The sequence below is a fragment of the Onychostoma macrolepis genome, chromosome 07 (assembly GCF_012432095.1).
Source record: "Onychostoma macrolepis isolate SWU-2019 chromosome 07, ASM1243209v1, whole genome shotgun sequence".
In the NCBI taxonomy this organism is placed as follows: Eukaryota; Metazoa; Chordata; class Actinopteri; order Cypriniformes; family Cyprinidae; genus Onychostoma; species Onychostoma macrolepis.
The window spans coordinates 12,696,131-12,722,380 of NC_081161.1; the positions used below are offsets into that span (position 1 = coordinate 12,696,131).

At 37.5% G+C, this 26,250-nt stretch overlaps 1 protein-coding gene and 1 pseudogene across 2 annotated transcripts in view; both read right to left on the reverse strand.

Moving 5' to 3' along the window:
- Positions 1-1,829: 1,829 nt before the first annotated feature.
- On the reverse strand, positions 1,830-3,371 carry LOC131544976 (uncharacterized; annotated as a pseudogene).
- An 8,886-nt stretch (positions 3,372-12,257) lies between these two features.
- The window catches only part of dennd4c (DENN/MADD domain containing 4C), a 94,929-nt gene continuing 80,936 nt past the window's right edge, over positions 12,258-26,250 (reverse strand). The window contains exons 20-34 of one of the 2 annotated variants that reach the window (XM_058780757.1): positions 25,748-25,897; positions 25,533-25,661; positions 24,946-25,101; positions 23,619-24,715; positions 22,739-22,934; positions 20,863-20,969; positions 20,601-20,776; positions 20,094-20,285; positions 19,630-19,810; positions 19,426-19,536; positions 19,033-19,170; positions 18,704-18,821; positions 18,354-18,507; positions 15,297-15,361; positions 12,258-14,890 (exon numbers count right to left, since the gene is read on the reverse strand). In XM_058780757.1, coding sequence (XP_058636740.1) covers positions 14,754-14,890; positions 15,297-15,361; positions 18,354-18,507; positions 18,704-18,821; positions 19,033-19,170; positions 19,426-19,536; positions 19,630-19,810; positions 20,094-20,285; positions 20,601-20,776; positions 20,863-20,969; positions 22,739-22,934; positions 23,619-24,715; positions 24,946-25,101; positions 25,533-25,661; positions 25,748-25,897 — 3,107 coding nt within the window. In that variant the 3' untranslated portion in view covers positions 12,258-14,753. Of the gene's footprint in view, positions 14,891-15,296; positions 15,362-18,353; positions 18,508-18,703; positions 18,822-19,032; positions 19,171-19,425; positions 19,537-19,629; positions 19,811-20,093; positions 20,286-20,600; positions 20,777-20,862; positions 20,970-22,738; positions 22,935-23,618; positions 24,719-24,945; positions 25,102-25,532; positions 25,662-25,747; positions 25,898-26,250 lie in introns of both variants that reach the window. The other variant, XM_058780756.1, reaches the window with a different exon arrangement.

Here is a 26,250-nt window from a genome sequence, read left to right on the forward strand (position 1 = left end):
TCCGATAGAAGATCAGAAAATTCTTTAATAAAGTCTGTATGGTGCCCTGGTGGCCTGTATACAGTAGCCAGTACAAACATCACAGGGGATTTATCATTAATACTTGTTTCTTTGGATAACGTTATATGAAGCACCATTACTTCGAACGAATTATACTTGAAACCCAACCTCTGAGAGATACTGAAAATATTGCTATAAACTGTAGCAACACCTCCCCCTTTACCTTTTGGATGCGGTTCATGTTTGTAACAGTAATCTTGTGGTGTAGACTCGTTTAAAGTAATGTAATCATCTTGTTTTAGCCAGGTTTCTGTCAGACAAAGCACATCTAGTTCATGGTCAGTGAACATATCATTTACAAAAAGTGCTTTTGAAGAAAGGGATCTAATATTCAATAAGCCAAGCTTTATCATGTGTTTATCTGTATTATATCGTTTTTTTATTTGTTGAACATCAATTAAATTGTTGCTATTACTTTGGTTTGGATGTTTTCTGTATTTTGTAGTTCGGGGAACAGACACAGTCTCTATTAGAGGTCGACCGATTCATCGGTTTTGCCGATTAGTCGGCACCGATAGTTGATTGCCACAACTATCGGTTATCGGCAAAAATCCATGCCGATAGTTTTCCGGTTTGCAACCGTTGCCGGAATGTCCGTTGGCATTATACAGTACGAGAGCGGCCTCTAGAGGCGGAAATCACTGACAGCATGTGTTGTTTATTTTGACACGTGACACTGCGCGCTGCACAGAGCGGGAAACTCCAGACGTGCATTTAAATACAGCCGACAGAAAATCCTGCCGCGGAACAGAGCGCCATTCACATAGTTTTGTATTAAATTACATTATATTTGTCCCAAATCATGGTGAATGTGTATATAATGACTTCACCCTAGGCTATAAATTATGTATTGTGCATTTTTCAGCAAAACATTTGTCTTTCTGTGGCTCTAATAAAGACTGTATGCTTCATATAGAGAGCTGTAATAGATCGCGATTTCTCTTTCCACTTGCTGTTTTTTTTTAAACACCGAACTTCAAACTCATTTATGCCACATTGTTCATTCTTGAAGCAAACTTATGTCCGTTTGGTGATTTAAATAAATTGTTTTAGACCGCCACTTGATTTGAACGCAAAGCGTCTGGTATGTGTGATGCCTCTGAGTTCTCCTAGACGCTGCGCTTTTGCCCGGTGTGTGACTAACTTTTCTTTTTTGTTTTTTTTGTTTTTGATTAGACAATTATCAAGTGTTAAAAAAATAGAAGCAAATAAAGTGTGTGAGTACACATACAATATCCATATGGATATTGTATGTGTACTCACACACTTTATTTGCTTATGTATGTAATTTTAATGCTATGGCCTTGTGTAGATATTTAAATATGGCGATCTTTAAGCATGACTGTTGAAATTAAATGGTAACATTTAACAATAAGAGTCCATTCGTAGCATTAATGAAAACTGTAGAAGTATTGTTCCTTAGAGTGTTTTCATTTCAAAATTCACTATTAGCTACTAATAGGCTATATTTTAAAATGTTAAAGTTTCTTCTTTTAACATTAGCATATTATGAAATAACTTTAATGATCAATATACTAAATAATATTAATATTTTTATTCATTTACAAAGTATGGTTCAGTACTGTTGCTGCTTTTTTTTTTTTTTTTTTAAATGGTAAAGCACTAGCTCTCTTTCAGTATCCATTTTGAAAACTATCGGTTGATTAATCGGTATCGGCCAGTGTGGTCCAACCTAGGTATTGGTAAAATCCACTATCGGTCGACCTCTAGTCTCTATAGTGTGATTTCTAGGTGAAAAAGTTTCTATGTGCTGAGAGTTAACTGACTTCTGTGACATGAGGCGGCTAGCAGACGATCGGTTTAGCCAGTCTGTCTGCTTCCTGATCTGGGCCCCAGTTAGTCAAGTACGAACTCTAAGACTATGTGCCATATTTCTAGAGAGAAGAGCGGCACCACCCCAGGAGGGATGAACACCATCTCTTTTCAACAGGTCAGGTCTGCCCCAAAAATTCTTCCAATTGTCTATAAAGCCTATGTTATTTTGCGGGCACCACTTAGACATCCAGCCATTAAGTGACAACAGTCTGTTATGAATCTCATCGCCACGGTAAGCAGGGAGCGGACCAGAGCATATTACAGTGTCTGACATCTTACTTGCAAGTTCACACACCTCTTTAACATTATTTTTAGTGATCTTCAACTGGCGAAGTCGAACATCATTAGCGCCGACGTGGATAACAATCTTACTGAATTTACGTTTAGCATTAGTCAGCACTTTTAAATTTGCCAAGATGTCAGGCGCTCTGGCTCCTGGTAAACAATGGACTATGGTGGCTGGTGTCTCTATTTACACGTTCCGTACAATAGAATCGCCAATAACTAGAGCACTTTCATCAGGTTTCTCAGTGGGTGCTTCACTGAGTGGGGAGAACCTGTTTGATGTTTTGATCGGAACGGAAGAGTGGTGTTTTGACCCGCGACTAGGCCGCCTCATAGTCACCCAGTTGCCCTGCTGCACGGGCTCAACTGAAACCGAACAATGTACAGGACTCCCTGAGCTAGTCGCATCCGAAGCAGTATCTACAGCCCTCACATTCTTACTATCTTCAACTAAAGTTTGGATGCGTGTCTCTAGTTCTAAAACCTTCTCTGTCAGCCTAACTATTTCCCTGAATTTAACACACGTGAATCCCTCGCTGCTGACAGAGACAGATAAACTATACATGTGGCAAACAACAATAGCAGGAGAAGAAGCCATTACTCACCGTGATTGATGAATGATACCAACTTAACTTACCACTTACCATTGTTGTTTGAGCTCATGAAAAACGGAGCGATAATAATAATAGGCGCGAATAGAAACGCAAATGGAACCGCGAGTGACAAGCTAACGGGCTTACAAGCTGCACTCGCGGTTTTAAAAGCGGACGATCAAATTAGTTAGATTAGTTTGAAAGATAACACCAGAATTAAGTTAGGTGGGAATTAAGTTATATACTATCACTTTAGACAAAAGGGAGTGAAAGTAAGGTAGAGATTCAATAAAAAGCGAAGGTACACGGAGCTACAATCACAAACCTCTCAGCAGCACAACAGACTGAAGCAATAGCAATATTGTTCCCGTTAGGGATGTTCATATCGGTTATTTTTCCTAACCGACAACCGACGCTCGTTAACTGATTATTAACTGTTAACCGACAAGATTATTTTAAATTAGAACTGAATTAAATTAGTAAGAATAAGTGTCTGTGACCCGTTAAAAATACTAACATTTGTTTTCCGGGGATTAATTTTACATGCGCAAAAAGCAGCAAACAACAGAACATGAGGATTCACATGGTCATCATAGCTATCACATCACGCACCTGCAGCAGCGGAGAAAAACATAAAGCTAGGATATATATATATATATATATATATATATATATTATAACGAATAAATAGGCCTATACGAGAAATATATTCACTTAAATCATAATTTAAGAAAACTAAAGAAAAACTGTGCAACAAGTAGCGCGAAAGGAACAGACGGCAGAAAGTGGCCTATTTTTTTGGCTTATTTTACAAAAGCGCAAAGATTTGTTTTTATTGTGAATGTACACAAATAAAAGCAAACCTTTTACAATTCCGATTATCTTCATGACTAAAAGGAGTGGTTGCTTCCACTGTTACAAGGGGGAAAAAATCAAGTGATTGCTCCTGCGCCGCATGCGCGCACACAGTTAAGCATTCTACCTTGACAATGCAGCCTGTTCATTATCATTATAAAAAACAATCAGTCAAACATATGGAGGAAAAAAACAAAAAAAAACACACTGCTCTGTTTAAATATGTAGTAAAATCTATGCCGTTAATCGTTATCACCCTACCGCCGTGAAGTTATGCAAAACGTTTTTTTACGTGGATATTGGAACGCGAGTGAAGTAGGCCTAGGCTACATAAAAGGTAAATAATATTTTGGCATTCAAATACATCACGAATACGGAAACATTTGATTTTGTTTGAATGAGAGACCCAACATTGGTTTCAGTTTCGTTTTAGCCTAAATGAATTCGTTTTGGTTTTATAGCTAGGCCTATAGCTTCTTACATTTTTAATTCTTGTTCTTTTCTAAATAGCCTACTGTTAATTGAAAGGATTTGTTGAGGAGTGATGGGAACTAAAATAGCCTATATGTTTACAGTGTTTATTATAATGTTTGTAATTCGCGTCGGCCTATTTATGAATGAAATAATAAAATGCGACTTATGTTTTTTTTTTTTTTTTTCTCTCTCTCTAAAAAACGTAGCTATATATATATATATATATATACACACTTATTTTATATTTAACCATTTATTTTAACGTTATTTTAACCATGCAGCAAACCTTTTAAAATATTTTGATAAATTACTGAAAAATAAATAAATAAAGTGACTTTAAACCGTTTAAGTGATTGTATTAATCGGTCAAAATTCTTATCAGTCGGTTAACGGTTAAATGGTTAAAATGAACATCCCTAGTTCCCGTATTATTTAAGGATTTTTTAGAAATCTTGGCCAACTGAAAAGTATGAACATGAAAAGTATGAGCATGTACAGCACTCAATACTTAGTTGGGGCTCCTTTTGCCTGAATTACTGCAGCAATGCGGCGTGGCATGGAGTCGATCAGTCTGTGGCGCGGCTCAGGTGTTATGAGAGCCCAGGTTGCTCTGATAGTGGCCTTCAGCTCTTCTGCATTGTTGGGTCTGGCATATCGCATCTTCCTCTTCACAATACCCCATAGATTTTCTATGGGGTTAAGGTCAGGCGAGTTTGCTGGCCAATTAAGAACAGGGATACCATGGTCCTGAAACCAGATACTGGTTGCTTTGGCACTGTGTGCAGGTGCCAAGTCCTGTTGGAAAATGAAATCTGCATCTCCATAAAGTTGGTCAGCAGCAGGAAGCATGAAGTGCTCTAAAACTTCCTGGTATACGGCTGTGTTGATCTTGGACCTCAGAAAACACAGTGGACCAACACCAGCAGATGACATAGCACCCCAAACCATTACTGACTGTGGAAACTTTACACTGGACCTCAAGCAACGTGGATAGTGTGCCTCTCCTCTCTTCCTCCAGACTCTAGGACCCTGATTTCCAAAGGAAATGCAAAATTTACTTTCATCAGAGAACATAACTTTGGACCACTCAGCAGCAGTCCAGTCCTTTTTGTCTTTAGCCCAGGCGAGACGCTTCTGACGCTGTCTGTTGTTCAAGAGTGGCTTGACACAAGGAATGCGACAGCTGAAACCCACGTCTTGCATACGTCTGTGCGTAGTGGTTCTTGAAGCACTGACTCCAGCTGCAGTCCACTCTTTGTGAATCTCCCCCACATTTTTGAATGGCTTTTGTTTCACAATCCTCTCCAGGGTACGGTTATCCCTATTGCTTGTACACTTTTTTTCTACCACATCTTTTCCTTCCCTTCGCCTCTCTATTAATGTGCTTGGACACAGAGCTCTGTGAACAGCCAGCCTCTTTTGCAATGACCTTTTGTGTCTTGCCCTCCTTGTGCAACGTGTCAGTGGTCGTCTTTTGGACAACTGTCAAGTCAGCAGTCTTCCCCATGATTGTGTAGCCTACAGAACTAGACTGAGAGACCATTTAAAGGCCTTTGCAGGTGATTTGAGTTAATTAGCTGATTAGAGTGTGGCACCAGGTGTCTTCAATATTGAACCTTTTCACAATATTCTAATTTTCTTAGATACTGAATTTGGGATTTTCCTTAGTTGTCAGTTATCATCAAAATTAAAAGAAATAAACATTTGAAATATATCAGTCTGTGTGTAATGAATGAATATAATATACAAGTTTAACTTTGAATGGAATTAGTGAAATAAATCAACTTTTTGATGATATTCTAATTATATGACCAGCACCTGTAAAACCTCCCTGTGCTCTTTCTATCCTACTCAATCAGCTAAATCACGGAAGCAAGTACAAATAATGCCACATTCGACTTCTGCATACATTTTATCTGCTATTCCTCTTTTGTAACAGCATGCATTTGATCACTGTTTTCTTACTTCATCGCTGCCTGATGAAGAAATGAAGGAATGTCACAACTTTACTGACGGAGGAGAAAACAGTTTTGGCAAAAGTAAATGAAGTGCTGTATTGCCTTTTTATCATTTATAAACAAATAAGAATGATTACACTAAATAAACATGAGCGATGCAAGTTTCAAAGTCCTGTGCAGCGCTGCTTTGTTGGCAGAAAATAATTATTTTGCTTTTTCAGTTGTTATTATTAGAGCAATGTGAAAACTAGCAGTTTGCCAAATGTAATCAGTTTTATTTTTTGGATTCAACTTAGACTAATCTACATCTTTATGTAACTGAATTTAAAAAAAAAACATGACCAGTCTTAAAAAAAAAAAATAAATTGGCTAACTTTTAAGACTAGTCCTAACCTTTTATGCAACACCCCCCAGGTCTTAAAAAGGTCTTTTATAAGTTTAAAAATTTTTTAAAATCTTGCAGATACCCTGTAATAATATTTTATCGACTTTTGTTACAATCCACGGCTTAGCCTATTTGAAGTTTTGGTTATGAACATGGCGGACGCGGTCATACAATGACTTCAAACCGGACAGTACTCCTGAGCTGTTCACATTATACATATGCTCCAGATATGTAATCACGTCCACCCTTTTGGAATAATAAACATATTCATTACTCACGCAAATAAATCATTGATTTGATTTGTTTTTGATCATTGAATTTGTCTTTGGTGTTGTACTGTATGGGTGTTCTTGTAACAAATTGCACTTCATTTGTTTACAGATTTGTGCAGAATTTGAGACGGACAGAATTATGATAGGCCCATTAGTGTCAACAGTCTTTGCCAAAATGGATCCACACTGCAAAACTTATGAAGATGTTTGCAAATCGAAGAAGAGTCCTTGGACAAAGAATTAAACCCTCTTGGTGCCCATTACACGGGTAAGAACAACTACACTCAACAAAACCTTGTATTAAAACATTATTTTCTCACTGGCCACTAGGAATGCAGCGTTTTACGATTAACCGCACGGTTAATTAATTAACCGTGATTAAAACGTCACGGTTAATTAATCGTAAAGGCTCCGCTACACCAAGTGTTTCTGTTGCACGGAATGGAACTGTTGAAACATGAGCAAAACAAAAACAAAGTTACACTAGCGGTGCACCAGCTTAAAATGCCGTGCTTATCAGAGACACAGAGGCTACTAGATTAACTATGATAGAGGAACCAAACAGTGATCCTTTATTTCCACCAGAGAAATGACTGAAGTCGATAGTGTGGGACCATTTTGGGTACATCAAGAATGACCAGGGCGTCATTTAAATATTGCCGTAAAAATTGCTGTTAAAGAGCGAATACGTAAGGGATAATGCACAGCTAGACAACCTGTTCTTGCTGTGCAATAAACGATTTTAATGCACGACGTGAAGGCAAGGACCACCCGACGCGAAGTTTGTTAGCGCTAACATTCTGCCCGCTTCAGAGATGAAATAGTGCGGTGGGAGAGAGACTACCTGCATCTGCGCGTCACTACAAACAATGAAGATTTGAGTTTAGTTATTTAAACAGTCATTTTACCCCCTCTTTGCTGATTAATATAATGTAGCGATCCAGTATCTAAGCTATTTTATTGATGAAAGCCGCTGGGCAGCGTTGACAACACGTTTCTGTCCTCTTAAATGTTTGTGTGGGCAGCTCGATCTCGATCTCACAAACCAAAATAATAGACATGATTTTCTCAGGCCTTGTGTAAAATGAATAAAGATTATTAAAATGAATAAGTATGGATGACAGTTGATTACAATAATAGTTTAGTTTATTACCCTCAATAGTAGCAGTGTTCTCTGTGGGATAAATAAAGTTAATATTAGTCTTATATTAATAATACTTAATTAATATTGTGATTTATCATCCCTGTTATTGTATTCATAAGTAAATTTACTTTTCACCATCTTTCCAAGTTCTGTACCTCAGGTCCAAAAGAAATGTAGAAAGAATGAAATGAAAACACCAAATACATTTATTTTGAAAAGAGAAAAACTGACATGCATGTTTACAGAGCAGAGGTCACCTTTTTAATTCCAATAGGAGAGATGGACTATTTTTTTTTTCTTTAGTATTATTATTTTGTGCTGTATTATTGTTTACTGTTATTTCTGTTTCAAAAGGCAGCAATAAATAACACTTTAATATCTAAAGACTGTTTGTGATTTTATGTTGTGAAATGAATAAATGCATACTAATCATAATAATCGTGAAACCGTGATTATTCCTCAGACTATAATCGTACCAACAAAATCTATAATCGTTGCATCCCTACCAGCCACTGAGTTTTAGGGTTATGGTCATGGGTATTAACAAATAAAACCGATATAATGAGATTAGGTTTATTAATACAATACATACAAAATATGTGACACACATTACAAATGCCTCAAAATAAATAGTTTTTGGGAGGTTAATGCGAGGCGGGCGTGTCTGTAGAGTTTACCTCCAACACACCTGCCTGGAACTTCTAGTAAGACTTTGTTTTTGTTTGAAAATTCCTAAAAACCTTGATTAGCTGATTCGGTGTGTTTAAAGGGGGAGTTAACCCAAAAATGAAAATTCTGTCATTAATTACTCGCCCTCATGTCATTCCAAACCCGTAAGACCTTTGTTCATCTTTGGAACACACATTAAGATATTTTTGATGAAATCCGAGAGCTTTCTGACCCTCTAGAGAGCAACGCAACTACCACATTCAAGGCCCAGATACGTAGTAAGGACATCAGATAAATACTCCATGTGACATCAGTGGTTCAACCGTAATTTTATGAAGCTACGATAATACCTTTTGTGTGCAAAGAAAATGAAATTAATCATTATTCAACAATTCTCCTCCAAACAGGGGCTTCATGCACTCATTATTTTTGAGGGGGCACGAGTGAAGAGAGGGGGGGTTGGGGGTCAGGCTAGTAAAGTGACACAGTAGTTACATGCAGACGTCAGCAGAATCACACGTGTACGTTGTTTACATGCAGAGGTACTCTCGATAATGGCGGAAGACATGATTTGGAGAAGAATTGTTGGATAAAGTCATTATTTTTCATTCTTTGCACACAAAAAGTATTCTTGCAGCTTTGTAAAATTGTGGTTGAACCACTGATGCAACATGGACTATTTTACTGATGTCCTGACAACGTTTCTGGGTGTGTGAACATTTCAGTTGCGTTACTGTCTATGCAGGGTTAGAGAGCTCTCGGATTTCATTAAAAAATATTTTAATTTGTGTTCCAAAGGTCTTGTGGGTTTGGAACGACATGAGGGTGAGTAATTAATTACAGAAGTTTCATTTTTGGATGAACTCTCCCTTTAATTGGTAATATTTCTGAACTCTGCAGGACAGTGGCTTTCTGTGCTGATCTGGCCCAGTACTGTCATGGTTTCATTTTCCACTGAAATGTTTGTTAGAATTACATCTTGACTGCTTGCCTGTATTTCCTGTAAGGAAATGATCAGACAGAATAAAAATTGATGAATGACTGAATTGTTTTTTTGTTGTTGTTATTTTTAGAAAAAATGTAAAGGCTAAATCTCATAAATTGTTGTTGTTGTTTGCATCTTTAGACTAATTACATTGAAGTACCCGATTGAAGACCCTAGCAGTCTTATTATGGAGTATATGGTGAGTAGTGTTTTTTATTTATTTATTTTTTTTTTTTGTATTTTCAAGGATGATAAATGCTATGGTAAAGTTAATACACAAGAATTTGAGTATTTTTACTTTTAAATATCCTCTCTAGGATACAGATGTTGCCAGCACTCAGGAGGTGATCCAGAAGACTCATGGGAATCTGATATGTCATAAGATTTGAAGGTGCAGACATTGAAGGCAGCCCAGCAGATGTTGGAGGGTTGGAAGATAAAGTTCTTCAGGACCCTAGCAGTATACCCCATGCAAAACCATGTTTCTGGGACTGATATATGGACTGAACTTGAGCAACCCTCCTGCAGTACTCCAAATGTGTACCTGAGGTCAGAAGTTATTTCTGTAGCCAGTTCCTGTTCCTGGAATAAGGTTTGATTGGTTGCCTTTAAATGCCAATTAGAAAATGACAGTAGTTTGATATTTCTGCTATTTTGTGAAATGTGGTTTCAACTGTATTTAACAAATACACTTGATCATTTGTGACATCTTGTCTTTTATGACTCAATAGAAGACAATCACGCACACGAATGCTTTGTTGAAGGGAGTAACTTTAAATAGAAATTATTTATAATTAAAGTAACTAGAACTAATTTGATGGAACCACTGTCCATAATTCAAATGAGTTGTTTGAAACAAACGTCTTTATGTTGATAAAGTGAAACACGTTTGGCCAGTTTTTAATAAACCAAAACATGTTCACTAAACTAAACCAGTTTAAGTTACAGGGAAGTGAATAAATTGAGTTGGTTGGACATAACTGAATGAGGAAGAATCTATGTGAAATAGTAGTGTTCACACAACACAAAGAGTTTGCATAGGTTCAAAAAATTCCATTCATGTTAATAAAAAACAATTTGGTTGTGTGGAACCACTGTCCATAATTGAATTAAGTTAGTTTAAAGAATTTCTTTGAGTGACATTGATGACTGTTATATCTTCAGTGAGGTGGGCTCACAACCTGAATGATTAATAACAGTCATAGTAAGTGAATACAGGTGCATCTCAAAAAATTTGAATATCGTGAAAGTTACTTTTTTGTAACCTTTTTCAAAAAGTGAAACTTTCATATATTCTAGATTCATTACATGTAAAGTAGAACATTTTGTTGTAATTTTGATTATTAGGGCTTACAGCTCATGAAAGTCAAAAATCCAGTATGTCAAAATATTAGAATATTTATATTTGAGTTTCATTAAATGACCATCCCTATAGTAAATTCCAGGAATCTCTTGTTCTTTGAAACCACAATAATGGGGAAGACTGCTGACTTGGCAATGGTCCAGAAGACACTGATTGACACCCTCCACAAAAACGGTAAGTCACAGAAGGTCATTACTGAAAGGGGTGGCTGTTCACAGAGTGCTGTATCAAAGCATATTAAATGGAAGAAATTTGGTAGGAAAAGGTGCACAAGCAACAGGGATGACCACAAGCTTGAGAATACTGTCAAGCAAAGCCGATTCAAACACTTGAGAGAGCTTCACAAGGAGTGGACTGAAGCTGGGGCCAGTGCATCAAGAGTCCCCACACTCAGACGTCTTCAGGAAAAGGGCTATCAAGCCACTTATGAAACAGAAACAAGAAGCATCTTACCTGGGCTGGACTGTTGCTTGATGGTCCAAAGTACTCTTTTCTAATAAAAGTCAACTTTGCATTTCATTTGGAAATCAAGGTCTGAAGACTGGAGAGGCACAGAATCCAAGCTGCTTGAAGTACAGCGTGAAATTTCCGAAATCAGTGATGATTCGGGGTGCCGTGACATCTGCTGGTGTTGGTCCATTGTGTTTTATCAAGTCCAAAGTCAATGCAGCTGTCAACCAGGAGATTTTGGAGCACTTTATGCTTCCATCTGCTGACAAGCTTTATGGAGATGCTGATTTCCTTTTCCAGTAGGACTTTAGCACCTGCCCACACTGCCAAAACCACTTCCAAGTGGTTTGCTGACCATAATATTACTGTGCTTGATTGGCCAGCCAACTTGCCTGACCTGAACCCCATATGGAATCTATGGGATATTTTCTTGAGAAAGATGAGAACCAGTCGATCCGACAATACAGATGAACTGAAGACTCAGTAGTGCCTCAGCAGTGCCACAGGCTGGTCGCTTCCATGCCACACCTCACTGATGTTGAATGTAAAATACATGAAAGTTTCACTTTTTGAAATGTTACAAAAAAAGAACTTTTTCAATATATTCTAATCTTTTTTTAGATGCACCTGTATAAGCATTTAAATTCAGAAACCTTAGTGAAAATCAATGTTTTCTGGGACCTCACTCTGTCCTCGTGTGCAGTTTCAGTTTGCTTATCCATCTAAAATGATGCAATCAACCTACTCAGTATACATCCTCTATACGATAATTGTGATACTGCATAAAATGTATACGTGTATATTTGTGGTGTACAATTTACATGTGTATATTTGAGGGGTTGCACTTGTTGAAATACAGTAAGCGGCTCTTCCAGTTAGGCTACCAATAACTCACAAATCCTATAGATTGGACAGCTGACAAATTCCCTCCAATTTACATAATTTTTATTTATTCAACAATCCTCCTTTATTGTACATTACTGTTAAGGTAAAACTCCTTAGCTTGTGCCCTGTAATTAAAAGAAGAGAGGAGTCATCTGACACTCTCACACTCTTAGGTGATGTGTGATCAAAACAAAAATATATTTTGGTACCACGTGTGAGAACCACTACACACATTTCAGTCATCACAACAGCGTATTACTTCCTTTTGCCAGGGTTATTTCATCTTCAAGTCAATTCTACACATGTATGGTGTGTAGATGTTATAATGAGTGCAATGATATTGTGAATATCTGAGATTGGATGGAATTCTACAATAGTATAATAAAATAAAACTGTAGTAGTTACATATTAAAAGAAAAAACTAGGGTGAGACTTTGTTCTATGCATCAGTGTTTGATTGAATTTTGAGTTGTGGGTGTTGCATTCAAAAGTGGAGGCAGATGAAAGTAAGCATACGGGGCAGGGTTTAAAGGGACTAAATGATTGGATAAGTCCTGCATGTGTGACCAAAGAACAGCCAGTTAGATCTTAACATATGCATGGATTAAGTATTTATAAAACAGACTGGGTGAATTTTCATTTCATGTCACTTGAGAATTGACAGTCAAATCAAGGCCGTGTTTTAGCCTGTACAGTACATAACATAAAACTTAATGAGGCTGCTGTTTATGGGTCAGATCCTCTCAGCATGAAACAACTGAAATATTGTTGACTTCAGATGAACAGTTAAATAAAATTGACAGTTCCAGGTGAAATCTCAAACAGTTTGGTGCATCAGAGTTTTTCCTCTTTAATGTGACCATGCAATGCAAGCATCCAAGACTTACAATGACATAATATGCCCGTACAGTATATCCACCTACTAAAAACATGAACCTCCTACATTATCATGATATACTGAACTCTGTCTTGTTCTCAGAAAAAAAAACACATCTGCTGTATATAGATTAATAGTACATTATGGGTTAAACTATTATTGATTTGTGTGCTCTGTTTTGTAATTTGTAGGTTTTATAATTTTAGAGAACAGTGATGAAGTCAAAAAGAGTCCTGTTATGCATCACATACAATAACATTTTCTTGATGATACAGTTTCAAATATACTTCATTTTAACCTGATTTGTTCCAGAAATGAAGGGATGATTCTTTTACACTGACTGCCAAAAATAAAAATTCAATTAAATAAAAAGTAAGAGTATGAATGAAAATGATAAATAAAATCAGACCAATTTCACTCTATCATGTTAATTTATTAGTAGTAAATTAATCGCATATTTTACAAATCCACAAGTCCTACCTTCACTTAATAAGGCACAAGAACTATTTTGATTTCTTCAATGATTCATTCGCTAACGGCAATAACTGAAAGGTTTTTACATCCTTTGGATTCGCATGTACAATGGGACCGGAAAAAAGATTTTAATAAAATGAATGGACACTAGTTTGCTATAACTAAAGTCATCTAGTAGATTAAAAAGCAAGATAAAAAATATTTATATTTATTTCCTGTTTGAGGTTCTACGGACGTTTTCCAACCTGTGTTAAAGAGTTTTTCTGCATACATATATTATGAGATTACCAATTAATCAACAACTGTATGAATGCATTAATGAGTTATTTCACTTCATAAATCATCTCCTCCATTCCGGATGTATGTCACAATATTTCCCACAATACATCAAAATCCTACATTTAGGATAAAAGTATCTATTTTTAAGAAATAAGAGTTTATCACTATACCATCATTCATATTGATTCTAGCCTGTTTAAGACATTAGAGATGGTTTCTGGAATGTTCTGAAATTCATCTGATTGTCCTCTCTCACAGTATATCACTTTAAGGTGTGATCTATTTAATGTACATGCTCATACACACTCTCTCACACACACGCAAACATCTCACCTTGCACTGTGACGCTCAAAGCCCACATAAACCTTTAAAGGGCTCTTTGTTTAAGACTCCACAAAATCTAGCCAAAGATCACTCACATTGAGAAAAGCAAATATCCCAATCTAGAAAAATATATATATATAAAAATACATGGCAACAATGGAGAATGATAAAGCAACCATTTTCTAAAAGTGCACATCAAATAAGACCATTGCCACTGACACCTCTCCAGAACACACTCTTCACATCCACAAAACCCTTCCACAGGTCAGCTGAAGAGATAGGCCAAAGTGAAGGCAGTGTAGAGAAACATCTTACAGTGAATAGATTTTTCAGTCTTTCATTTACTTCCACTGCAGTTTGAAATGGGGTCACACACAAAAGGCAGTGTTCAACATCCGAAAACCATCAGTTAAATACAGTGTCTACCTGCTGTATGGTTGGTGCCATGACACTCTCAGGAATTTCAGAACAAAGAAGCCAGTTCGTTTTTATTCTGGTGGTTGATAAAAAGTACCATTTCAGGTGATGGTGCAAATGAATTAAATGACTGTACAATTCTCTCCCTGACTTTTACAGTCACTGAGATCAGATGAACGGGGCTCCGAAGCATTTGAGGCACCAATGCACACTGTTGCTAGGTGGTCTGTCAATGGTGGATAGGACTTTCAGCTGTTCTGTGCTGAGCTGTTTGTATGCAAGCTGATATTCACGATTAAAGGCCTCTGTGGAGGAAAAACGAAGCAGAGACAGTTAAAAAGTAAATCTCACAAGTAAATCTTTGGGTCCTGTTTCACCCCAAAATCAAAAGAAAAAAAAAATTAAATTTGCCAGAGGAGTTTAAGAAATACTTGTATTCATAAATGTATTTTCTAACAATATGTTTTTATTTCTAGCTTTTTTTTTTTTAACAATAATGAGTGACATTTTGGCAATGTCATAAAAACAAATGACATCCCATTGCAAAAAACCTAATGGTCCTAAACATACACTTCATGTTAATGTATGTTTTTTAAACTTTTGAAATGCTCTTGACAGGTTTTGTGAGATCCACCCTATAGGCATATAATTGATGCAACAACAGTAATTGAAAGCCCTTTCATGTAAAATTGGAGAACAGCGTTCACTTACCAATATCAATGTTCTCCCTTCCTAAGGCAACAAGTGACAGAAACAAAATTTCCCTGTAGATACTCCTGGACATGAAGAGAAGAGTAAAATATTACAAAATGAGTGCAACTGTTACAACCTCACTTATCCAATAATTTTTAATTGTTTTTAGCACATTAATGAATATGACAATGTTACTCTGTTGTTTTTAACAACTTTTCCCCTACTACGAAGCCCTGCACATGGCATGCAGAAAAAAAAGATGTGTCCATTAGTTAAGAAATCTTTGAGCACTTTTTATGATTTAACTGAAAAGATGGAACTTAAAATGAAGGAAAGAATAAATAAAATATATGTTTGTTTTTTTTTGCATGTAATGTGTAGAAGGTTTACTTGAAGCAGTGGCCTCAAACTCACTTCCTGGAGGGCCACAGCTCTGCAGAATTTAGCTCCAACTCACTTGCTTGGAACTAAACTCTTCAGGGCAGTGGCCCTCCAGGAACTGAGGTTGAGACCACTGACTTAAAGTCTGGGGGAAGTTGAGGAACAGAAAATCTGTTTTTATTATTATTACTATCATTACTACGAGTAAGATGAATGAAGTGTGCCGCTAAAAAATTGTGCCTACGTGCTGTGTCTTTATATTTATGCAAATACAACGTAGGGCTGGGCAATATAACCACATCTCGCAAATGCTCTGATTAATAGACAATCTAATAACCTAGAAAGCTGATAATTACATTTTAAATAATCCAGTTACCATACGTTTATCTTTTCAGCATTTTTGCTAGTATGCAATTAGTTCAAGCAAAACATTAATTGAAACCTCTTTTTCTTGATTATACATCTTTGTTTCTTTTATTTCGGAAGGTAATGTTGCATGTTAAAATGGCTATTCATTTTGTTCTGCAGACAAAAAATAAATAAAATGCATTCTGTATAAATTTAACATTTTGGCCCCCCTTGCAAGATGTTTTCAAGCCCCCCACCTAGGTTTAGGCAAGAAATGTTATAATTAAGGAAATGAAACCTATTAAATATAATACTAGTGATATATAAAGACTAATCTAGTGATAACTACAAAAAGAAAATGAGAAAGCGAAACATCCGACCATGAACTTGCATTGATCCATGAACATCCATAAATCTAAAGTCTCTCTCAAGGATACAGGAAGTTTAATTCCTCAGTATTTGAGCAAGCTCCTATAACATTATAATTCTTCATATTAACTTCATATTTATTGTCTTCCTAGTGTCGTTTGAGAGAGAGTTTAAATCTAATGACCATCTCTTTAACCTAGCATACACACAGCCTAGCATTATCACATTTCTGTAATTCAGATCCCACAAAAGTGATCGCTAGACTTCATTGATTGGGTCTACCGGAACCATGAACACTTCCTATAACACCTAATGTGTTGAGAATTCAAATGAGGACACATGACATAGTTATCTATGGGTGGAGCTAAGTCTCCTTAGGTGCACTTAATGAATATCTGGCTGCCTTTGTTTGATGTGTGTTTGTACCATTGAAGCAGTCTTTCCCTTTCCTACTCTCACGAAGAGAGATTTCTGTAGAGATGATGTGTTCCTGATTTAGTAAGTTTATTTCCTTTGAATTTGTGTAATGTTAATTCCTAAAGTTATGTTTGTTTGGGTTTATCTTTGAATGTTGTGGGTGATTTATCATTCATACAATGTATTAGTTTTCTTATTTGTTGAACCGTTCAATGTTGAATTAGTTTGATTATATTTGGTATTTCAGTGTTTGAATTGTTATATTGTTAAAGATGTTTATTCTTATTGTTTTTAGAAACCATACAACTCTATAGTTGGTTCCAATGCTGCAGCCAGAAGAAATCTTGAGCTGAACTGAGCTAGATAATGAAACTTCTGGGGAGCTTGAATCAATCAGCTAAATAGCTGAATCAACCTGAATCAACATTTTTTTCTGTAGTGTTGAGCACTACAACCAATCACACATTTCTTTTGAGCATATGAATAGTGACCAATTAGAAGCATTTAGATTAGTCACCGGTGATGAAGAAATACACGGAAAACAACTATATATCACACCTATATAATCACGGCATGTTGCATTCTGTGTAATGGTAACCATATTTTAAGATGTGCTCAGGAGAACACAGTGTAAACAAACACAAATCACCACAGACTAACTGCTTGATATTAACATTTGGAAAATAGCTTACATGCACTTTAGAATAAAACAGACTAATATGTAATTTTTACATATGACTAATATTTTTACTAATATGTATTTTTTATAAAAAAAAAAAAAAAATCACGTCTGAGACACTGCAAATATTCATTACGTAAAATTCAGTCCTGTTCACTAAAAGTGACACAGATATATCTGTTAAAAGAATAAATAAAATATAGCTAGCTCTCAAATGGTGGTCATATCACCCAGCCCTAAAACTGCTCAATGTTAAAGCATTAAGCCATTATAGATGTAACAGAATAACTTACTATAAAACAGCTTTTAAACAATGTGTATTGTGGATGCTATACAGATAAACAACCTGACTTGAATGAACCAAGTTGAATATTCTTTACTATTAGAGATGCAGATGAGTGTGATCTAATAAAGAAAATGAATGTTCTTAATCCATACAAACACAAGTGGCTGGCTATCAAATAACATTTTCAGATGTGATTTTCTTCCTTGCTTGTGATGTGAGCTCTTGCAGTTTAATGCACATCAGTGTCTCTAAAATATATAATAAATCTATAAAGGTAAATTATAAAGCCACATTTTTAGGATAAACGAGTTATTTACCTTACCGAGTTTCAGTTTTCACATTGTTCACTTATCTTAAGATTTTCAGAGAAACTCATGCTGTAGAACAAGCTTATAGCAAACACTGAATCAGGCTTTTTGGTTAGGAAAGCAAGCAAGCTCATTGGCTGCAGAAGCAACAGAGGCATTTAGCTTGTGCCATGTAGTAAGCAATGTGATTGGTTTTAGATTGTGTGTAAATTATCTATAAGCCTGTGGCATCTAGAGCTTCATGCCTAAACTAGCCATATATACAAGGTGTTGCATGCATGTCCAACCTCTGGCGTTTAACTTCTGGGCGTTTCTTGATCTCCCTGAGGAGCATGTTGATGGGGCTGTAAACATCGTTCGTCTGAATGCTGCGTACAATGCTGTTCAGCAGAGTCCGAGTCTCCTGGTGGTCAGTGGGGGCTAGAGTGCCCTTTTTTTGCACTGCACGACAATGACACTCACATTCAGTGTCATACATGAAGTAGTCTATTGGCAATCCATTCATGAGGTTTCTCTACACTATTTATTAACTTTATAAAGATGTGCACATTCTCATTTGTTGTTTCTAAAAACGTGACAATACTAAATAAATAAATAAATAATAACAATAATTTCAAAGTGTCCCTGCTATACTCACAGAAGTTCCTCCAAAGCTGATAGAGGGGCTCTGTGGGCTCCTGGTGTAAGTTGACGTTGTCCCACAGCAGCTGCACATACACCTGCTTGCTGTCCTGAGACAGAGATGTCTGTGGCAGCTAAGGGAGAAAAACAGAGAGGGGAGCATTATCATGACAGTTCAGTTCAACCAGCATTTAGCAAACAATTACTGGGCTGAAATCATAGAACACGCAATTTGAGGAACACAATTATGAGGCATATTTTCATAAAGAGCTGCAGGAAAATTACATTTAAAAGACTCATTCTGAACTAGTTAGCAAGAGCATCAACAGCGTGAATGTCAAGTACCTGCACTCCATTGTTGCAGTGTTCAGATGTGAGAATGAGTCCAGGCAGAATGCTGGGCAGGTCTAAACGGCGAAAATACCACACCAGGTTCCAGAAGATGATGGGGTGCTGACTGAGGAACTTATGAGTATAGATTACCTGAGAGATAATGGATATAGATGAATTAGAGACCATACCTACATAAAGGCAAAACCACAATACAAGGCAACAGGCTGTTGCCCTCTGCACATCTTACTGATACATACTTAACACAACTAAAGACTAACACAAATAAAGGGTTCACAAAGTTCTTTGCCTCAGTCTCAAAACAGGAAAGGGCAACAGGGAAGTATTTGATGAATATAACATCACATATATTTACTGAAAGGTTGTAGTAAAGTCAAGCTTGAATACCTGATCCCCCTCATTCTCTAACAGCGATTCCAACTCTTTGCGAAGGACCAGTGGACTGAGATACGGCACAGAAACTGGTTTTGGGTTCGGCCACTTTTGACTCAGGGTGTCCTGAAACATCAAAATACAGAATTAATCAATTGTGAGCAATAAGTATAATTCATAAAGCTCACGGAATATTAAAACGGGACATTCCCCACTCACCGCCACCTCTTGTAGGCTGTTGGGCAGGCTGGTAGTGGAAATGCCATGATTGGGTCTTTGGATCGAGTCCAAACTCTGCAGTGGGCCTCCCACGCTGTTGCTCCGAGTTAAAGTGTTGCGTTTCTCGGCTTGCTTCTCCATGAGACCCAGGGGGTCTGAATGTACTGGCTCTGGTACAAGGCTAAGTTGCAAAGTCAGAAATCATAATATGATTTGAGATTTGACACAAACATCATCAGTTGGCCAAAAAAATTCCCATTTGACCTACTAATTTGAAAATAAATTCTAAATTTCAGCAACAAAATATTTCAGTTGTCATTTAACAATAAAACCTTTAATCTCACTTATCTACTGATCTCAAAAATAAAGCCTTCAATATTTACTCATACACCACAAAAAATTATGTTCTGTTTTCAAGAATTTAATTTTTTTCATGTTTTGATTTCAAGAATCTGCTCGCATACATCTTTGGGGTTCCAGTTTGAGTGACAGGCATCTCAACAGGACCCTTGCTGTCCTCAGGAGTTTCTGGGAAGCTCATGAGGTCTGGAGGGTCACTAGAACAACCCACTTTCACTTCAGAGGAGCCAGAAGTGGCCGGATGTGTGCTGGAGCTGTTAATACTGTCTCCTGATGTGCTTGTCTTCAAGTAGAAGCTGTAAACCAAAAATACACAGCGGTAGTTTATTATTACACTCAAAATAGCATCTGTTTTTGTGGTGCAAAACACTGAACAAGACACTTATGTGACCCATATGAACATATGCCAACAAGCACAGTTGAGTTTAATTTCCTAGTTGTGCATGCATAATGTGTCATCATAAAAATACTAAAAAAAAAAACCATCTTATTTTATAAATACTACAAAAATGCATTTTTTAAATATGCTTCTTCATTTTCTTCAACACAGTAAAAGCAAGGAAAATGCACTTGCAGTGTATAATTCAGCATCAAGTGGTTTAGTAACTCACCCCGGTGTAGAGCGCAGGTCGTGGAACTCAACATGGAGTAGAGGGAGAAAAGAGATTTGACAGAAAGGACAGGTGCAGTTGAGATTGGAGTCATCAGCTGTCCAGCCTGCCATGATCTCCTCGTCATACACCAGAGCTTCACAAGACCGACATTGAGAGCAGCTGGACATTAGAACCTGCCCAAAAGAAACGAAGTTCAACTTTATTACTTAATTCTGAAGTGATACTGTGTTTAAGCGTCAGCAGAGGGCGATGCTCTCACCTCTAAAGCACAATTCTGGTAAATGCTTGAGGTGCTGGCATGATGAGAGGAACTATGTTCAGACCTCTCTGAGTCTGCACCTTTCATTGAGCGGCCTGGAGTCAAAGCTGTAAAGAATGCCAAAAAGAAATTTTCAAACAAAAGAACACTGTGTACAGACACCACATTGTCTTATAAAATAAGAAATACAACCCCAAATCAGAAAAAGTTGGGACAGTATGGAAAACGCAAATAAAAAAAGAAAGTAGTGATTTCTAAATTTACTTTGACTTGTATTTCATTGCAGACAATATGAACAAAATATTTCATGTTTTGTCTGGTCAACTTCATGTCATTTGTAAATATACATCCTTTCTTGTCATTCAGACCTGCAACACATTCCAAAAAAAGTTGGGACAGGAGCAATTTAGGGCTAGTAATGAGGTAAATTGGTTAAATAATTATTTGAAACAGGTGATGTCAACAGGTGATTGTTATTATGATTTTGTACAAAAGCAGCATCCAAGAAAGGTCTAGTCCTTTAGGAGCAAATATGGGCCGAGGATCGCCAGTTTGCCAACAAATACGTGAGAAAATTATTGAAATGTTTAAAAACAATGTTCCTCAAAGAAAGATAGGAAGAGATTTGTATATTTCACCTTCAACAGTGCATAACATAATTAAAAGATTCAAGGAATCTGGAGGAATTTCAGTGCGTAAAGGACAAGGGCACAAGCCTAAGCTGAACAACCGTGATCTCCGATCCCTCAGGCGGCACTGCATCAAGAATCGTCATTCATCTATAAGCGATAATCACCACATGGGTTCAGGACTACTTTTGCAAACCTTTGTCAAGTACCACAATACGTAGTTACATCCACAAATGCCAGTTAAAACTGTACTGTGCCAAAAGGAAGCCCTATGTTAACAGTGTCCAGAAGCGCCGTCAACTTCTCTGTGCTCGGAGGCATCTGGGATGGACCATCATATAGTGGAAACGTGTACTGTGGTCAGATGAATCAGTATTTCAGGTATTTTTTGGGAGGAATGGATGCCGTGTGCTCCGGACCAAAGAAGAAAAGGATCATCCAGACTGTTACCAGCAACAAGTCCAAAAGCCAGGGTCTGTCATGGTATGGGGTTGTGTCAGTGCCCTTGGCAAAGGTAACTTGCACTTCTGTGATGGCACCATTAATGCTGAAAAGTACATAGAGATTTTGGAGTACAATATGTTGCCTTCAAAAAGACATCTTTTCTTGCAGGGACGTCCATGCATATTTCAACAAGACAATGCAAAACCACATTCTGCACACATTACAAAGTCCTGGCTGCGGAGGAAGAGGGTACGGGTACTTGACTGGCCTGCCTGCAGTCCCGACCTGTCTCCAATAGAGAATGTGTGGCGCATTTTGAAGCGCAAAATGCGACAACGAAGACCCCGTACTGTTGCCTACCTTAAGACTTGTTTGCAGGAAGAATGGAACAAAATTACACCTGAAACACTTCATCACTTGGTGTCTTCAGTCCCTAAACGTCTTTTAAGTGTTGTGAAAAGGAATGGCAACATTACAAAGTGGTAAATGCTTTACTGTCCCAACTTTTTTTGGAATGTGTTGCAGGTCTGAATGACAAGAAAGGATGTATATTTACAAATGACATGAAGTTGACCAAACAAAACATGAAATATTTTGTGTTCATATTGTCTGCAATGAAATACAAGTCAAAGTAAATTTAGAAATCACTACTTTCTTTTTTTATTTGCGTTTTCCATACTGTCCCAACTTTTTCTGATTTGGGGTTGTAAAATGACTGATGTAATGAATCTTCGTTGGCCTCATGCTGATACGTGTTTTGGAGTGGACATTCAACATGACATGTATGTATGTATGAGTCTTACGTGTCGACAGCTGTGCACGGCTGGTATCGCTGCTTTCACTGCTGCTACCCAGGCTGGTGTTGCTGTGTGTGAGTCCGTTTGAGGCCAGGCTGGGCATCAGGCCTCTGGGTAAAGTGTTCTCTGTTGCTCCTTCTGCAGACAACAACTGCTCTTCTAGCCTAGCTGGGAAACTGTCTCGGGGCTGTGAGCTTTCCTCCTGAATCACAGACATCCAAAATACAGTTCAGACTAAACATATGTCCAACATTTACAATGAGGAAAAACTGGAATGCTTAAGAGGTTAGCTTTACACACAGGGAGTTTTGGTACTGATGATACTTCATGAGATGAACTAGTGGATATTTTAGTTTCTTAAACTAAATTGAGGTCTAGGGACCCTCGGGGGCAAGAGGATGTTAGGGCACATGCAGATTTTACTTTTTTAAACAAAAAAATCAGTGTATAAATTACCTTTTATTTCGAAATGTTCAATGGAAAATCCTGCATTATAAGTGTGCCTCAGGAAGCATTTTAAAGTTAAAAAATAAAATTAAAAATGAAATTCATGACCCTTTTAAAAGCTACTGCCCTCAACAAACAGAAGGTAGGTATTGGTATATTTTAGACTACTTTCTGTCTATCCCTGGCTTTCATTTATAACAATGAACACACTTGGAATATATTTTTTAACAATCACCATTAAGGGTTCAACAAGAATGTTAGTAAAGTGGAAGATTGTTACTAAAGCTGTTTGTTGAGTTAATTACTCCTGAGTTTTATTGTCTAGAGCGGTTGGTGTAACTCAGATTTTGGTTTGTGTGCATCATGATCTCCGATCATGAAGATACTCAAGAAAACCTCTTTGGATTTCCTAACATCATTATTTCTTACAGTCTCTCACCTCATCATCTGAGTAGGAGTAGGCTGAGGCCACTGCATCCCACATTTTGCTGGCCACATTGGCTGCTTGCTTCATGCCTGACTTAAGCATATCTACTTTAGGCCCTAACAGAAGAGAGTCCATCTTGATGCCTGATATGGAGTTGATGACGGATCCCAGTGAACTGCTCTGTGATGACTTTACAAGCGCAGTCAGTGATGATGACCTTTGACCTGCAGAGCCTGGGGTCTTGGGGGACTTGACTGCAAATGTCTTGGAGCGTGTGACAGCAGGGCTACGCTTCGGAGTCTCTGTTAAACTAGCAATTTTGACCGGACCGATCGGAAGGCTCGATCTTCTTTCCAAAGACTGCTTTATTTCAGGAGAGTCTGGACAGTTAACTGATTTGTGGTTTGATCCCTGTTGCAACTCCATGCTGGAGGATTTACCATTCAAGGGGCTATGGAGGCTCATGTACATCTCAATCTCATCTGCAAGATTCCTTGACACCACAGGTGGAAAGGGCCGTGTGGACTCCTGGCTCTGAATGGAGGTTGTATCCTCAGTTTCCGATGCAAAGAGTGAAAGAGGATCCGCCCCCACCTCAACATCCTCCCTTTCCACAGCTTTAGAGGAGGAAGAGCCACTGCTTATGCTTCGCCCAACAACGTCGCTCCCCTGGGGTGTGTCTACTGAATCATTCTGCTCTCTACTTTTCCCCACTTTCTCTTCTGCAGAACTGAATGCTTTATGTTCCTTCTGCTCATCTTCATGTTCCTGCTGGAGGGCAGAGCTCATTGTAGCCTCCATCTTACACTCTTTAAAGGGAGTGATGGTTGTAAATGGAGGAGGGGTCAGACTGCCGGAGAATGCAGATGCAAGGATTTTTGCATCTGCACCCATATGATCAGCACTGAGCTCCAGACTGCCCTGCTTTTGTAGCATGCCAGCTTTGCTCTCTGCACTGAAACTGCAGCTGCGCTCCACAAAGGCTTTCATCCTCTGCTGCTGTCCAGCCTGGGAGAATTGTGAAACTGGGATTACAGAGTCATCCTCCACAGGCAGGGACACATCTTCACTCTTCTTACGGGGAATGAAGAGCTTAGCTGTACATACACCTGCTGGAGACATATATGACAACAACATTTTTTTTAATTATTTTATAAAGCTCTAAATAAATACTAGATTTTGCAAGGCCAAAAGGAAAATACAGTGCTTGCAAGGCAACAAAAATAACAATGTTAAAGTTTTAAGTAAGTTTAGGTTTTAGGTTTCTGTTCTTGTGAAAATAAAATGCAGGAAAAAGAATTTGATTTGTTAATCATAGAGTACATTTTCAGTGACTGACCAGATTCTCCCCTGTCTGACTCTGCAGTGCTGTCAAAGTGGACAGGGATCTCAGTAGACAGTTTAACAATGCTGGCTACAGAAGGTGCCATCTCAGCAGGGCTGGGGGGCTCCGTCACAGCTACAACACTGTCCACAGAACTAGCAATATCGTCCCCTTTAAAGAGACAAAAAGATGACACGGTCTTAAATAAATGATCCTGATAGCAGTGTATAACAGACAATCCAAGGCTGTAAATAATAACACATTAATGTATGTGATTAAATATGTTTAAAGATTACATTTTGAATGATGTTAATCCATTTAATCATTTTGACATATCCGTTTCATTCTGTTTCAGTGATTTAATTATCATAGAACCTCAACAAGAACAAATTATCACCCACAAATTTCATTTGTGTAAATTTGAGTGAAAATGGCATTGCAGTAGTACTGTGGGAAAATACATTTTAGTAACACGTGAAATATTAAGTTCATAAAGTGTGGGACAATTGTTGTATTATTTAATTATTGCAAATTTGTATTAACTTCAATGCATTTCCTCTGCATTTTAAAGCTATATTAAGTTCAGCAATCCAATACAGTACCATTTTGGATCTTGGTTGCTTTGCTACTGCTAGTGTGGTTGGTGGAGAGAGGTGGAGAGGTTATAGATCCATCAGTAAGGTCCTGGGGTAGCTCGTCCTTAGATCCATAACCCTGATCAGACTGACCGGCTTATGAAATCATAAATACAAAACATAATCAACAATACAAAACAGAAACGTAAGTAAAATTATATTTAATGTCACATCTACAGTACCTGTGCTATAGCGACTGTCAATAGCAACCTCAACTATAAGGCTGTGAGGGAAGAGAATGTGTTCCTCTACAATAGGCTCATTTGAGCTGTCTATACTGCCATGTCTCAGTCTGTCTCCATCAGCACCTGCTGCTGTACCCGCTGAAATCTCTATATAAAAACACACACCATTTCACAAATTTGTTTCATAATTGTAAGAACTGAAGATCAAACTAAATATCAGTACTTGTTTGTTTTTTTTGTGTTATTGAATCTTTATCATCACACGTCTAAATAAAATTAGTCCTAAATTTATAATACTGTTTTACATTTTTCATTTTAAAGTTGCATTTACTAAATAAACATCTAACACTAAATTTAAACAGTTTGCTAGAGATTGTAATGTGCTCCAAGCCAGCATTTGCCAGACTACGGGTGCACAGGTCTGCCAAAACACCTACTGGTCTCTGGTACAATGAAATGTTAATTGTAGTGCAGTTTTGTGAATTTTAGCCTGAATGTTC